The 15,202-nt window shown below is 46.6% G+C and overlaps 1 protein-coding gene across 1 annotated transcript in view; it reads right to left on the bottom strand.

Annotated features, from left to right (window-relative positions):
• insrb (insulin receptor b) overlaps positions 1-15,202 on the bottom strand; it is a 77,871-nt gene that overhangs the window by 51,226 nt on the left and 11,443 nt on the right. The window contains exon 2 of the mRNA XM_063466985.1: positions 3,125-3,673. Within this exon, the coding sequence (XP_063323055.1) occupies positions 3,125-3,673 (549 nt within the window). The remainder of the gene's footprint in view (positions 1-3,124; positions 3,674-15,202) is intronic.

The raw sequence follows: 15,202 nt of genomic DNA, 5'->3' as shown, positions 1-15,202 counted from the left end.
ACACACACACACACACACACACACACACACACACACACACACACACACACACTCGCAGCAGTGTAAGATCAGAGGAATGCAGGCTCTCTGGCTCTTACCTAAGGCGACTGCAACCCTATAAAAACACAACAAAAACAACCCCACAGTTTCCACTCACACATAAACTTTAATGCCCCGTCTAATGTTCCTCTGCCCCGCACCCGTGCATGCGTCTACGCTCACACATGTCCAAGTTCGTAAACTGCCAGTGTTCATTCACAGAAGCCCTCATTAAACATCCTATTAGTTTCTCCGTCACGCTGCGGATCTGCAGCTACATCTGCATCAGTATCGAACAGATACAAAACGCACTGCTGATACTGCGCTGCTGTTATCATTACGGCTGCAGATGCACGTCGGCTTATAATATTTAATAAAACAGACGAGCACGTGTTTGCAGCTCCTGTAGGCTGAAAACACGCCTGTGGCGATGTAGCTCTCGTTTAGAGCGAGCAGCACAGTACATCAGCCATACATCAGCGTTCACGTATCACCCCTGTGTGCGACACACACGCTGCTGCGGGGCAGGCAGGCACTGCATCATATTCTAGAAACGGCTCCAGCTTTGACACCCAGCTCTTTACTAAACTGGTGTCGGTCACATTACGCAGAGCGCAGCCTCATACCTGCGCCCTGAAGCAACAGATGTGCACGCTCACGTCTGTGTCAGTGGGCTTTTTGTTTGTGCTGTTTTTAATGGACACAGCGGTTTGACTTTTATTTAGGGTATACAGGGTGAACCTAATCAGCTGTACAGTAAATATGGATTCTACTGGACTGATGACATGACTCACAGTGCATTTAAAAAAACAAACAGTCCTTATTTATTTCATCCTGGACCCTCAGGTCAACATTTTGAGTACCTCCTCCTAGAGCTGGGCCATATCATACCGTTCACAGTAATACCAGTATAATGTTAGGCAACGATAAGAAAATGAAATATCGTGATAGAATATGGGTAAAACCCGCATGCACAGTTCCTTTGTTTTCATACGCACATGGCGGAAAAAGCATGGCGGTGACGGAGAATGAGGAGGGTGAAAGTGGATCGTTGAATGAAACGGATGAACCAGAATTGGTTTGTAAAAATGCTGCAACTTCAGTGGTGTGGAACTGGTTTGGCTTTCGTCCGTCAGATACACAACAAAGCACTATTTTTGGTAGAGCATGCTAGCGGGCCGTCGTTATTACCGTGTTTTTTGGAAAATACGGCACACTTAAAATCAATCCTTTGATTTTTCTGAAAATCGACAGTGCCCCTTATAATCCCGTGTGCCTTATGTATGAACTCTGGTTGTGTTTATGACCTCGAAACGATTTTATGTGCTACACGGCGCTCGAAAATCTGTCAGCTGTTTTAGTACAACTTTGCTAAGCTACGAAGCCGCACCGCTTGATGGATTGTGGGAGCATTACGGCTATCGTTGGCAGGAGCCTCGCGGAGTGATACGTACTGTGCTTCAACATAATATTACCGTACTGTGTGTGTATAACCTCTTTTTAAGTTTAGTGGATATTATACATGGTTATGCTGAGGATATGTCGGCCAGTTTCCACTGGAAATGCCTTTTGGTTAAACTGTCAGCAAGGAATTTGCATTTGCACTGTTAAATTTTTATATAACTTTAATGCACATAAAAAACAGCTGCTTGTTTAAGTGAAAATATGTTTATTTTTTGGGGTTTTTTTTGCACTAATAAAGTTGTGGAGTTGTAAAGTATTTTGTCTAGTGTCAATTATATCATCAGTTATATCGTTATCGCAAATTTTCAAATGTATATTGTGATAAATATTTTTGGTCATATCGCCCTGCTCTACCTCCTCCTCCTTTAGAGACAGCCCTTGGTCTTTTTGAGCAGCAGGTAGGCTGTTTAAAAATCTGTGTGTCAGCACTTATGTACCTCCAAACTCGGATGTCAGAGTTCGGGAGTGATGTCACGTTAGCGTCTCCCAAAAAATCCAGGAAACAGAATTTGTTTTGGTTCTTGGCGAGGTGGAGCCATTCGGGCATCACTAACAACAAAACGCTTTAGAAACACATTCATGGATAAAACCTACTCGCTGCTGTGCACGTGACTTCTTTAATGAGTCAAAAGAGTTTACAGTTTTAATTTCGTTTTGATTCAGCGCCACCATCTTGGATTGTAACGACGCTGGTCTGCTGAGAGTGGCGTTCCACAAAAATTTCTGACTGGAAACTCGGAATTTATGACTTCCAGCTTATTCAGGAAAGCACCGTTAGGGCAGCTCTTGGATTACTTGTGCACAGGCCAACATCATCATCTAAAACTTTTGCCACAGTAAAAAGCTGCACTGTGAGTTTAAATAAAACTGATAACAGCCACGTCCCATTTCTTTTAAACATCCAGCGTCGGTGAACGATCTGCACTCAGCTCAAGTCAAACTATCATGTGTGAGAGGAAGACTGAGACGTGGAGAAAGGCACTTCCTGTCTTATTTTCCTGACAGTAAGACCTGGCAGACAATCGAGGAGGCGGGACTACAGGCCAGCTGCAGCAGTCGATGTTCGAGTATAAACACGGCCGAGGTTGGCACGCTTTGAAGGCTAGCCTGTCTGTCAGACACGAGACAGAAAAGAAAAAATGTTTAAAAAAATAAAAAACAACACAGGCTATAATCGCCTTCAAAAAATAATAAGCATCCTCTCAGTGAGTCTTACAATAGAGGACGATCTCTGTGTTTATGGTAGGAAAGAGCGAGCGACTGCAGCGCTGAGCAAACCCACAGATGTTTTTTTGGTTTTGTTACTTTTTTACTAAACATTAAAACAAAACAATTGTACATTTTATAACAAACGTTCACCTCAGCTCTAAAAGGGCATTTCATCCCATAATGCCTACTTTAGATTTTCCTGTTTTCTGACTCAGCATTTCACTCGAGTCCCTCCGCACATGAAGCAGATCCCGATCCTGTAATTACGGATCACTTGCACACATCGCATGCTAATCAGAGGGCGTGGCGTGTCCACGACCCCTGGCTGCTTACACTAAGAATGCAGAAATCATTGCATAATCATGAGGAAGCATGTGTGCACATTTAAAGACTGATCAGCACAAACACTTACTTCTCTGGCAGTGATTCTGTGACCAGCATCGTCCCCTGAAGTGTCCGTTGATGGTGCTCTGAGGGCAGATGGTCTGACCTTGGGCTATGCCTGGACACACGTCTCCACACTCCCTCTCATTCTTATTGGCCACGATGAAGTTGTCCTCCACCGAGTCCAGGATCTTGGACCAGTCCAGAGTGGCCAGGTAACACAGGTCCGGATTCTTCTCTATCCTCACGGCGCCCCGGGTGATGTTCATGAGGCTGTACAGGCCCACCTCCTTCATCTGCAGCATCTCGTAAAGCACGAAAGCATAGTTGAAGAAGAGGTTGTTGCCGCGGATCACCGTCAGGTTGGGGAACAGATCGCTGAGCGTCTCGAGGCCGTAGACCCGGAACAGCAGCACGTAGTCCGTCACCACTCGCAGTTTTGGGTAGCTCAGGCCGCGGAAGTCCTCCGTCCTGGTCTTAAACATGAGCAGGATTTTTAGGTGGCCCTCGATGATGGTGCAGTTCTCCAACGACTGGAGGTTGGTCACGTTATTCCGGATGTCCTTGCTCGAGCAGACTGAAAGGACAGACAGAGGGAAGCGCATAAGAAACAAGCAAGTTTCAATTAATATAAGCTGATTACTTCTTTATTAATGTTCTTTCAATAAGAAATGTTCAATGTACTTTTGATACAGAACAATCAGTTTTCACAGATGAACTTCAGGACTGAAAATTTTCCATAGATGTCATTTCTCACACACTGCAGCATGCAGCGGGTCATTTGTGACTTTATACTGGAAATGCTGTGTTTGAGACTGAAGCGAGGGTGCTGCACAGGTCAGGTGAATGCAGCACAATATTTGCCTATTACTATTCATCCCTGTCATCACGGGGACGATGAAAACCTGTCCGCAGGACATTTGCATCCTTCAGAGAGTTGTTCATTTGGAAAATGTTGCTTTGGCTTTAATTCACATCAATTATTCCGACTGTGGCAGGCTGAACAGACAAAAGGGCCATCCTCAGTTTGCAGCTGCATTACAACAACTGGATGTGAACATCAGTACAAACTTCTTTCTCCCAGTTTCAGAACCACAAAACCAGCGCCGATTTGCATTAAGGTGAAGAAAGCCATTCACAAAGCGGCCACTCAAGTCCGAAAATCAGACTCTCCGCAATTGCCTTTCTCTCTCTGACACACACACACACACACACACACACACACACACACACACACACAGTCTCATTGGCTGTAGCAGCATTATTGTACAGCAGCGTTTGATCGAGCGCAGCAGCCATGAGGAGGTTAACAGAAACGATCCACACTTCAGCTGGTGCAGACACAAGCTTACGTTTAGACAAATGCATGCGCACGCATCAGCGCACGCATCTGCGCACGCATCTGCGCACGCATCAGCGCACGCATCAGCGCACGCATCAGCGCACGCATCAGAGGAGTGAAGAATTCATCAGCAGACAGTAACTTTGGGAGAGATGTGCAGAGAGTTTCTCGCTCCACATAATAACACGTTAAAGGCAAATTACAGGAGGAAGAAACACTTCGTCGTTCTGATTATGCAAGACAGGTGTAACGATGAAAACAGTATTTCTATTGTTGACGTGACAAAGAAGGTTTCGAACTCCAGGTCGGCAAAGCGGCCACAAAATCAACAACACTGCCATTTGCAAACCTGCGGATCCAAACCAACAGCTGTCACACGACAGAAACCATCTTTTCAAAGGCAACCAGCTCACACACATTTACTGGAAAGAAAGCTTTGCCATCCATAAAGCATCATATATACACCCCAGCCTCATACACACAGCCATTTCTCCTGCTTGTTTGAACTGCCTGCAGCAGAAATGCCAGGAATAAGCACAGAGCGTGGATGTTTCTCCACCAGAGCAGGTGTTTAGTTCACATGAACCGACTTGCTGTATAAAGTGGAAGAGATGTGATTTACTGGGTCACACGGTGACACAGAGGATGACGGCTGACCGCAGATTCTGCCCTGTTGCCACACCCATTTACATTTCACGAGCACGCCCATTAAACTCAGTAGCTGTGAGACATAAAATCCTAATTTGCTCCCTTGATTTAACTATGCATGGACTGTATCAGCCATAACAACAGCGGCCTAAAAACAGATGGTCGTGGACATAAACAGCACCGACTGATTCAAAGGCAGCCGTCTGACAGACGATGAAAAAATCCTTTAAACACTTTAGTGACAGAAAAAAAGAATGCAACGCAGCACAAAAACCTCTTCCCCATACTCAGTGTAAAGGAAGCTCGTAATAATTCATGCTAATTATTCACTCTGTTAATGTTTTCAGTTAATGTAGACTTTTCCTTTAGGAAGAAGTGAATCTCAAAGCCAGGCTCGAGCTTGTGCGCGCACCACGCTGCTCTCAGTCGCTCATGAGGCTCAGAGCTCCATGCGTCTAAATGCATGAACCCTCATCACAACGCACGCACATGCACACACCATTTAAAAAAAGACTGAACTCTGAATCCCAAAATAGGGAAGATTTATTGCAGTACATTGATTGGAAACTGACTTCTCACCTGAGCACGCCATTTCCCCAGGTGTGAGCTATCCATTAACTCACCATTTGGTTAATGGTTAGCAAGAAAAACATGTCAACAATTCAGGTTCAACCTACGACCAGAATCACGCATCAACAAAGTGGCTGCTTATAACACAGAGCCGCCTATAAAACCAGTACACTACTGAACCACATTTACTACAGATTCACGCTGGTGAGAAGGGCAGGTCGAGTTAAACTTTGACTTGTAATCATAGGAACACACTTCCCTTCCTCTGAAAACATAAAGACTGAACAGTAAAAATATCTGATGCCATATCTGCAGTGGCGTTACGCTTGTTTGCAGTAACTCTTTCAGAGAAACACAGAGTGCAGGAAATATCCTTTCTTCCAGCCGAGACTCAAGTAAGACAAACGTCAGTGCAGCAGGAGAGAAAGAACGTGGCGGGCTTTAAAAGAAACGAGTAAAAGCAAAATAGAATCTGTAACATTAAATAATTCATCTCCACGTATCCACTGACCAGTACGCACATTTTGTGCTTCTACTATAAATCACATCCTTCACTGTCTTTAGCTCAGTGCTGAGATTGCTTCCAGTGAGAAGACGCACAACAAGCTCAGAGAACAACTGTGCAGCTACATGTATCCACATTTGTGTGGACGCAGCCTCCACCAGATCAACTTTGTACTTCCCCCTGCGGCGAGCCTCGCCGGCAGCCAAAAACAACTCATAAAAGTAGTCAATAAATCCATTTTAACTGTTAAGCATCTCATCAGATAACACTCGAGTTTGAAACAACAACAGTAACTCATTCAGCGAACCGGTGTGCCTTGACCACGCCTCGGCGCAACCTGCATCGCAAAACACCAAAACAGGCTTCTTCCTCGGCCATGCGGCGGTTGCTGTAAGTCGCAGTGATAACAGCAACCTTACACCTCTCTCTGCCCCTCCTGCCTTATCTCACGGACACATCGAACAGACCCACAGGTCGCCCGCTCGCTGTCAGCCTGCAGCACTAACCGGATACCTATTGTGAAACACAACAACATAACAAACTGTTACACAACTGCACAGGGGCAGGGTGCAACTCACCCCTGCCCAAAGTTATCTTCAAGTCACACCAAGAGGACTCGAGCCTTTCACATGGAGGGCTCTCTTTATAAACAGTGCAGGTAAGAAATACGTGAGAGGCAGTGAGGTCTTTCTGGTCGCCCGGCATGCCGACATGCTCGGCATGTCATGCTTCCTGTTAGAGAAGCTTCACTGACACAAAGAAATGTTAGAGGGCCATGAGGGCGAGCAGCACATGGATGTGCACAGAGCCTCTATTGCAAAATGGAGTCTTGCTTTCAACTGACAGGAGTGAATGCTGGGGGGGCGTCGGGGGTCGAGGCGACAAGAGGGAGGAACAGCAGTCTGGGGTTGGTTGTTAGAGCCCCTGTGTCTGTAGAGTCTTCTCCTCCCAGGTTTGGTAGCAAGGAGATCCAGGAGTGAGCCAACAGGGAGAGGAGGGGGCGTGGCTAGAAGGAAAGGGGGTCGCATGGAAAAAAAAAAAAGGGGTGAAGGGGGGCAGAAAAATGGTGGGAGGGAAGTGTGGGGGGGTGAAAGTGTAAACTGAGCCCAGACAGGAACGCAGAGTGACGTAAGGGACCTAAAGGACGGTTGGTGATCACATGCATGAATGAAGAGCCGCTATGGACACACACACATAAAACACATAAAAACATCACAAAGGTTTTAAAATATTTAAATATTTATTTCTATTTCAAGTATAAATAAAAGGATTCAACAGGTTCAATAAATCCACATTTTAAGTTAACATTCGGACTCCAGCTTCTGGTGTGTTAAAGAACACAACAAATAAAACCCAATAAAACTAATGCAGGTGGGACAATGACCGTGATCCCTCTACAGCCCACACCGACACAGAGGACCACCCACCAGGGAGCAGCCCAGTGCCCTCACTACATGTACAGCATCTCATAATTACAATAACAACCCGATCAGCCGCTAATGAACCGGGGGGGGGGGGGGGGGGGGGATAACAGAGTGCTGGCTGAAATGCTCTGTACCATACTGCAGACCTCTATAGGAGACATGTGGGCCATCCACCTGCCTGCTTGTCTGTTTGACACTTAATTTGGCAGCAGGAATGAAGAGGAGGAGGAGGAGGGAGGTATATTTGAGGGGGAGGGGGCAAACAAACAGAAAGAGCAGAGAGAAGCTTGGAGCCTTTACAAGGAGATTAAAGGATGAATCAGAAAAGTTTGTCCTCTTGTTGCTTGAACAGTTATGAGACTTATCAAAGTGAATAAACTGTTGCAGTTTAGTCGGCGGTTTGTGTTGTTTTAATGTTAGTTTGGGAGCATCAGGAAGAAGCAGAGGATTATCTAGGAACAGCTTCAGAGGTTCTGATATTCCCATGTTGGTGTTAGTGTCCAGGATTAACGTCGCAACCAACCAATCACGTGTGACTATTCAGTTAGCATGAGCCTAGCTAATAGCTAATGCTGTTATAATCTATTACTACCAAACAAACAACAACCCTAACTTGATACATTTACATTTATTATATTCTATAAATTAACATAGAAAACCCCTTTTTTACCTACATTGCAGACCTATGACATCACAGCAACATGACTGGTCAATGCTGATCCTGGATTAACACTAACATCAAATACACCACAATCCTGCCTCAATACAAAAAACCCTGATTTTTCTTTAGCTAAACACCAAATGTATAACTCAATATATAAGTTATGAAGGAAAACATATGACCTGTGCTCCTTTTGAATCACAGTAAACTCTGACAGCTTTAAATCAGCACAAACTGTTTTAATAAGTGTGAAAAAGTGCGCTCTGTGATTAACTGTCACCGTAAATCAGTCGTTCTCAAACTGTGGGCCCGAGAAAGATCAGGCGACTTCTAAATTGGGACATGCACGCTGCTCTGTTTCGTTACTGCCTCTTCACCTCAGACGTGAAGCAGAACGAGCCCAACATCCTCCGTCCAGCTCGGCGTGAGCTCAGCGCGCTCGGGTACGTCTAGTGCAGCCGAGGTCGTGTACCCGCTCTCTCGGACAGAAACTGCCGTCCCCGCTATTCGGCGAGCTCTCACTGCTGCGACCTGCATTAAAGCGTAGCTACGATTTCAGGCAGATTCTTCTCTTACTTTTAGAATTGTGCACCCTGCAGAAAATGTAATATGCAGCAGCTAACGGTGATGAAAGCACATCACGGTGGCGTGCAGGCTGCCCTCTATCGCCCGTGGACTGCAGCCTGAGTCCAGAGTGACAGAGGGCAGCCTGCACTTTAGCTTAAAGTGAAACCAGACCGGTCTAGCATGAAACCAGGTGGCAGCTAACTCTGGACTGTGAGAAGTTTCCTCTCGCTGTCAGCTTAGGCACATGCTGCCCCTGATGAGGTGATCTGCTGATTATAGATATGTCAGCAGCTCAGTTGCTGAACAAACCCCAGGGGAGGGAACGTGCGGTCGCGGTGCCAAGTGGACTGCCAGTGGAAAAATGCGTTTGTTTGTTAATACAACTGTGGAAAGTCCTGAGAAGTAAAGCCAGCTCCCCGTGCGCCCACTGCCAAGCTGTGGCTTCACAGTGAAAAACGATGCCGAGAAATTGCATGAAAGGCATTTTGATTAGCGTGTACCAACATGTACCTCCAAAACAAAGAGAACTGAGGACCAGAATAACAGTACGTGAGCCAGGGAGGGAGGGGGGCATTTGAATAGTGGAAATAGGCTCAGAGCCACCAATAACAAAAACACACACAGGAAAATATTCAAATCTATTTTCTAAAAGTGGGAACGAAACGAGAAAGCGGAGCTAACACGTGCACCGAGACTGTCCTGTACTCAAAACAGCCGAGGACATCAGATAAAGGTGGAGGGAGGGGGGGAGGGCAGGGTTGGACCGAGTGGAGGCAGTGTGTGGGTTGGAGCACCTGTTCCTCTATTGCCTCAGCTTCCCATTGAGGAACATGGCAGAAAGGAGTCGGCCTAGCCTATTTATACACAACGCTGGGTCCCGTTACAGCTGTGGCGCAGGGCCAGGCTGTGGCAGATTGGAGCGGGTAGAAAAGAGCAACATGCGCTGCCCTGCGCTGTCAGATGGTCTGCCAACAGAAGAGGCCCAAATCAGATCGCACTGGTGACTTTGGCTCGCCTCCTTCCCTTTTACCTTCCAGCACTGGAAAAGAGTAGAGAAGAAAAAAAGGAGAGAGGGCGAAGAGGCGCAGACAGAGGGAGACAAAGAAGCGAGGTGCTGTGTGACGGCGAGTCACCGTTTTCAAAACCAGCGGCGACTGTGTTTCTGTGAAATCAGCCACACGTGAGAGTGAATCCCGTCCTGTTGCTGCTGTGTCAAAGAAACAAACGTTTCTGCCCGTGTGTGGAGCTTTTTCCTTCCTCTTTCCAAAACGTTCAGTTTTGCATCGCACTAAAAAGCTGGTGCAAACTGCACCTGCAAGCACATGTTACCAGTCACATACAATCACATGGATCTGCAGTCAGTTGAAATTCGACCACACCAGGTGACACTCCAACATAAAAAGCATTGTGGGCATTCCTGACATAGTCAAAGCATTTTGGAGCCTACGCAGGACCGACTGTGAAACGGGAGCAGGTAATCAACTGCAGGCCGGCATCTTATGAAGACACAGACAACACACAACACACACACAGACACACACACAGAGTGAGTAATGCAAGAAACATCTGATGATCCTTTTCATCTTCCTACGTTAGCGAGCTCAGCGTCTTAGTGCGGTGAGCCTCGGCCTGAGAGGGAGGCAGCCGGGGCTCAGTTACCCTGTTTGACTTGCAGCCACAACGGCAGCAGCTGCAGGGCTCGGCCCCACCAGCCCCACCAACGCTTTGACCCACAAACCAGAGCTACACATGAGGCTGGAGGAGCTACGCCTGCCTGGTGGCCCTGCCAAATCTGCTCCTTCTATCCCTATACGGCTCCCTCTCTCTCTCTCTCGACACTACAGTGGTGGGTCTTATTACCAACGGTGATGAGACGGCCTACAGGGAGGAGGTCAGCGCCCTGACCCACTGGTGTCAAGACAACCATCTCACCCTCAACGTCGCAAAGACAAAGGAGTTGATAGTGGACTTCCGGAGGTGCAGAGGAGTACACACCCCCATCACCATCAACGGCGCTGCTGTGGAGAGAGTGAGCAGCTTCCGCTTCCTTGGTGTACATCTGGCTGAGGATCTTACGTGGTCAGTACACATAAACAAAACAGTGAAGAAGGCGCAGCAGCGCCTCTTCTTTCTCAGGAGACTGAAGAGATTCGGCATGAGCCCCCGCATCCTCAGGACCTTCTATCGCTGTGCCATTGAGAGCATCCTCACTGGATGCATCACCACCTGGTACGGCAACAGCACCGCTCACAACCGCAAAGCTCTCCAGAGAGTAGTGCGGTGTGCTGAACGGATAATTGGAGGTGAGCTTCCCTCCCTCCAAGACATCTACAGGAAGCGGTGCCTGAGGAAAGCGGGGAGGATCATCAAGGACTCCAGTCACCCCAGCCATAAACTGTTCAGACTACTTCCATCAGGAAGGAGGTTCTGCAGCATCCGGTCCCGTACCAGCAGACTGAGAGACAGCTTTTTCCATCAGGCCATCAGACTGCTGAACACTTCATAGACACCTCACCCTCACTACTGGAACTTCAACATTATGCACTCCATACTGTATATAAATACCACTGTTCTGCACATACCAACCTCTGTATATTTTATATATCTTATTTTATTGTTTACTTTATTTCATTTGTAAAACATGTATATACATACTATATACACACTCAAACACACACACGTAGAAAAACATATTTAGTATACACATTCAGTAATGTATATACCTTTACATATTGTACATATATTTATTACTTTTTAGATTAGCCATTTTTATATTTTGCTTGTTTTACGTTATTGTATTTTGCACAACTCTGTTGCTTGTGAAGCTCGCACACAAGAATTTCACTCACATGTACTGTACCAGTGTACCTGCACATGTGATGTGACAATAAAAGTGATTTGATTTGATTTGATTTGATTTCTTTCTTTCTTCTTCCATCTGCTGCCTCTGCAGCTGAAAAAATGGTTGTGATGAGACATTTCCAACACTAAACTCCTTAATTAAGCACTGTTTATGCTTCAGCATTAGGAAACAAAAAAGAAAGACAATGCAATAGCTGTGATTACACAGCTGCCCGCGCTGTAGCTCAGCGTGGTAATGGCTCTTCTACACGCTGTGCTTCTAATGTCCGGCTCTGACAGTTTAGGGGTTTTAGCTGAGGTATTCCCCGTGTGGTGAATGGATGAGTAAGCTCATCCCAGGCATGGCAAATCCTATCGATTTGACTGGATTGCTGCTTGTCTGCCAACTCCAAGCTCCAGCTGAATCCAGCATTTGTTCCAAGCAAAGAGCAGGAGGGGGGAAAGGCAAAAAACAACACACAGACACAGAGAGGGGAAGAAATGATTTGATTCTAACTGCATTGAAATGAAACTCCAGCTGCTCGCGTACCGGGAATGCCTCCGTGTGTGTGTGTGTGTGTGTGTGTGTGGGGCTGAAACTATGAGGAGGGACGAGTCAAGTTAAAACGCAGGACGTGGGAACGGAAGAACGAAAAGAAAGAAGCAGACAGAAGACGGAGAGCGCAACGACTACCAAGACATCAGGTTTGATGTCCGAAGGGTCGATAAACACGGACGGAAAACGGTAGAAAGCAGAGGCCGGAGGGACGGCGAGCAGAGCGGCCGGCGTCCGTTTAATGGTCTGTTTGTCTGCACCGTAGGACCACCAGCTCTCATTGGCTGCTGCAGGAAAACCTCGCAAAGCACACGGACATTTGCACAAATATGCAGACACACATCCTTGCCTCACTCCTTCACTTCTTTCCATATCTCTCCCTCCCTCCCCCTTTTCCATTGCTCGGGCCTGTACCCGCACAGTCTTGGTGCCTCCTTCCATTTACCAAAGCACAAACACGCCGCCAATCTGCAGAAATCCAGCCTTCCACCTTTAAACGTCACGTTCATATCGGTACACACTGAGCAGCGGTGTGATCAATAAACGCTCAGACCTTTGGGTCGTTTCATTTATCAAGAAATATCCCCTCATCCTGTTTGTTTTTCCAAAAACCCACCTCTGTTTGTTTTTCCATACGGAATATCTACGAGCATGCTATATATATATTCCTGGGATTTAATACTGACATCATGTTAATGTTCAAACAGCCCAACCAGCCAACAAATCACTGGCTGTTACCTAGCCTCTGACAGACAGGCCCCTGGAGTGGAGCGTCTGTGGCCACGGCGGTATTGTAAAATGACTTCCATTCATTACGCTGTCATTTAACAGCAAGGCATAATTCAATATGGGCCTCCTTTAACTATAACGGAATTAGGAACGCTTGATGCGGCCTCATAAACTGGTCGCAAGCACTCCATCTCTATGTCCCCTTTCACAGCGTCTTGGCATCGTTCTCTGGCCCGTCTACGGCCTCAGCTCCACTCAGGCACTCCTTTTACTCCGTGCTGTTTACGGGGAGGAGACTGTGTGGCCTTCTGTACTAACCAGATTTAATTTATTCACATCAAAAATCTGAATTCCTTTCGTTCCTTTCGGTCTGACTGGACCTCGTTTCTACAGGGAAATAACGCCCGTCCACGGGTCGGTTTGTGCAGTCGTGCTGTGACCAGTTTCGATAAGGGAGACGACGCCGGGTTTGCTCCGCAGGCCCAACTAATCAATGTTAAAGCTTAAGCGCGAGACTTAGAAATAAAAGTCTGTTCCTTCAATGCTGAATAAGCCAGTCGGAGCAGAGTTGGGGCCCGTGGACTCACTTCCACGCTGACACACTAGCAGGGGTGTGTTTAACATGAGGAAGCAATGAGAGCTGAAGAAGGTTACCACTTTAAGAACATGCAGGACGAGCAAGCACCCGAGGAAAGTTTCTGATGCTCTGGATTAAAAAAAAAGAAAGAAAGAGTGCAGTCAAAAAAGAAAAGCCTGAAACAAATTCGGCGCCGACAGCGTTTCACATACATCACTGTCACACACTCTGCAGACACTTTTATTAGGTAGTACCAGACCTTGGAGGTTGGTACACTGTGGGCATAAATGAATGTCAAGTGTGCCAAGAAAATATCCCCCGTTCCAACACATAACAACCATCAGCCCGAATCGTGGCTGCAAGGCAGGATGGATGCACGCTTCCTTCTCGTTATGCCAAATTCGGACCCTACCAGCCAACTGCAGCCGCAAAAACAGACTCATCAGATCAGGGAACATTTCCTCCAATCTTCTAGTGAGCCTATATGAATCAAACAATCTCACGTTCTTGGCTGACAGGAGTGGTACCTGCTGTGGTCTTCTGCTGCTGTAGCCGACCTGCTTCAAGGCTGAACGGTGCTGCGAGTTCAGAGATGCTCTTCTAAAGTATCAGGTCATCTCTGATCTCTGACATCAACAAGGCATTTTCACCCACAGAGTGCACACTATGGTTTAAATAAAAAGTGAGCCAGGATAACCAAATTAAGTGTGCAATAAAAGGACCGCTTCAGGTGTTCGGTCATGCTTGTTTTTGCACATTCAGTTCAGCTAAACTGCAGCCTGTCTGCACTTTCAATTAAGGATCCAATTTTCTTTTCTGAGACCTGTTTCTACAGCCCAGCATCAGCAGGGCTGAACCTACAGCTGTTTTCTAATAACTCTCGTCAATTTCCCTTAAATCCTCTGACAATATCGGTTTCTACAGGTCGAGAGTCATGACTCACTTATGTCTGTAGCTCAGCAGCTGTGAGTCATGTATCTATACACTCCCCACGGTTGGTTGTTTGATCCAGAACAAATCTGAGAAGGCTCAACTGATTAGCTGTAAATGTTCTCCAGATTTAACAAAAACTTCCCTGAGCAAACGTATTCTGGTGCTAGGTATTAGTAGCTCCGTTACTGCACGTGTGACTGCCTGAAGGTCACCTGTTACTCAATGAAATTATCGACACTCCTAAAACGCAGAAACAGTTCACGGTTCAGCCGGTAGTTTTGTGAAGCACGGCCAGATTCTCACTTTGGTTTCATGAAGTGGTGCAGAGGTGGAGTGAACAAAGGAGATGATGTAATCAATTGTCATTTTTAATTTAATTCTGGTAATCCAGACAATCAAGATCAAACAACTGTTGCCCTGCATTGTGTTATAAATCCAGCATGTTCTTTTGATTTCCACCAATGAGCTCATTTCCACCATAAAAGCACAAAGTCGCTCACTGATCAGTTCAGCTTGAGCCAACATGACAAAGAGAACCTTTGGTCGAAAAGGTCCTTCTGGAAAATGGCTGTGACCCTCCTCTGTTGGAGGTGGTAGTCTCCACCTCCGTTTCCAGCTGTTGTAACGCTGCTGCGGATGCAGAGAAGTGGCTGCGCACTACAGCAGCGGAGCCCAACCCCCGGGCCGCGGGCCGGTCCGTGAGTCGTTTGGTACCGGGCCGCGAGAATTGAGCCTTCGGTGTGAAATTTATGG

The sequence above is a fragment of the Pelmatolapia mariae genome, linkage group LG23 (genome assembly GCF_036321145.2).
Source record: "Pelmatolapia mariae isolate MD_Pm_ZW linkage group LG23, Pm_UMD_F_2, whole genome shotgun sequence".
Taxonomy (NCBI): Eukaryota; Metazoa; Chordata; class Actinopteri; order Cichliformes; family Cichlidae; genus Pelmatolapia; species Pelmatolapia mariae.
The sequence above is the reverse complement of the archived record's forward strand: the minus strand, read 5'-3'. Positions and strand labels throughout refer to the sequence as shown.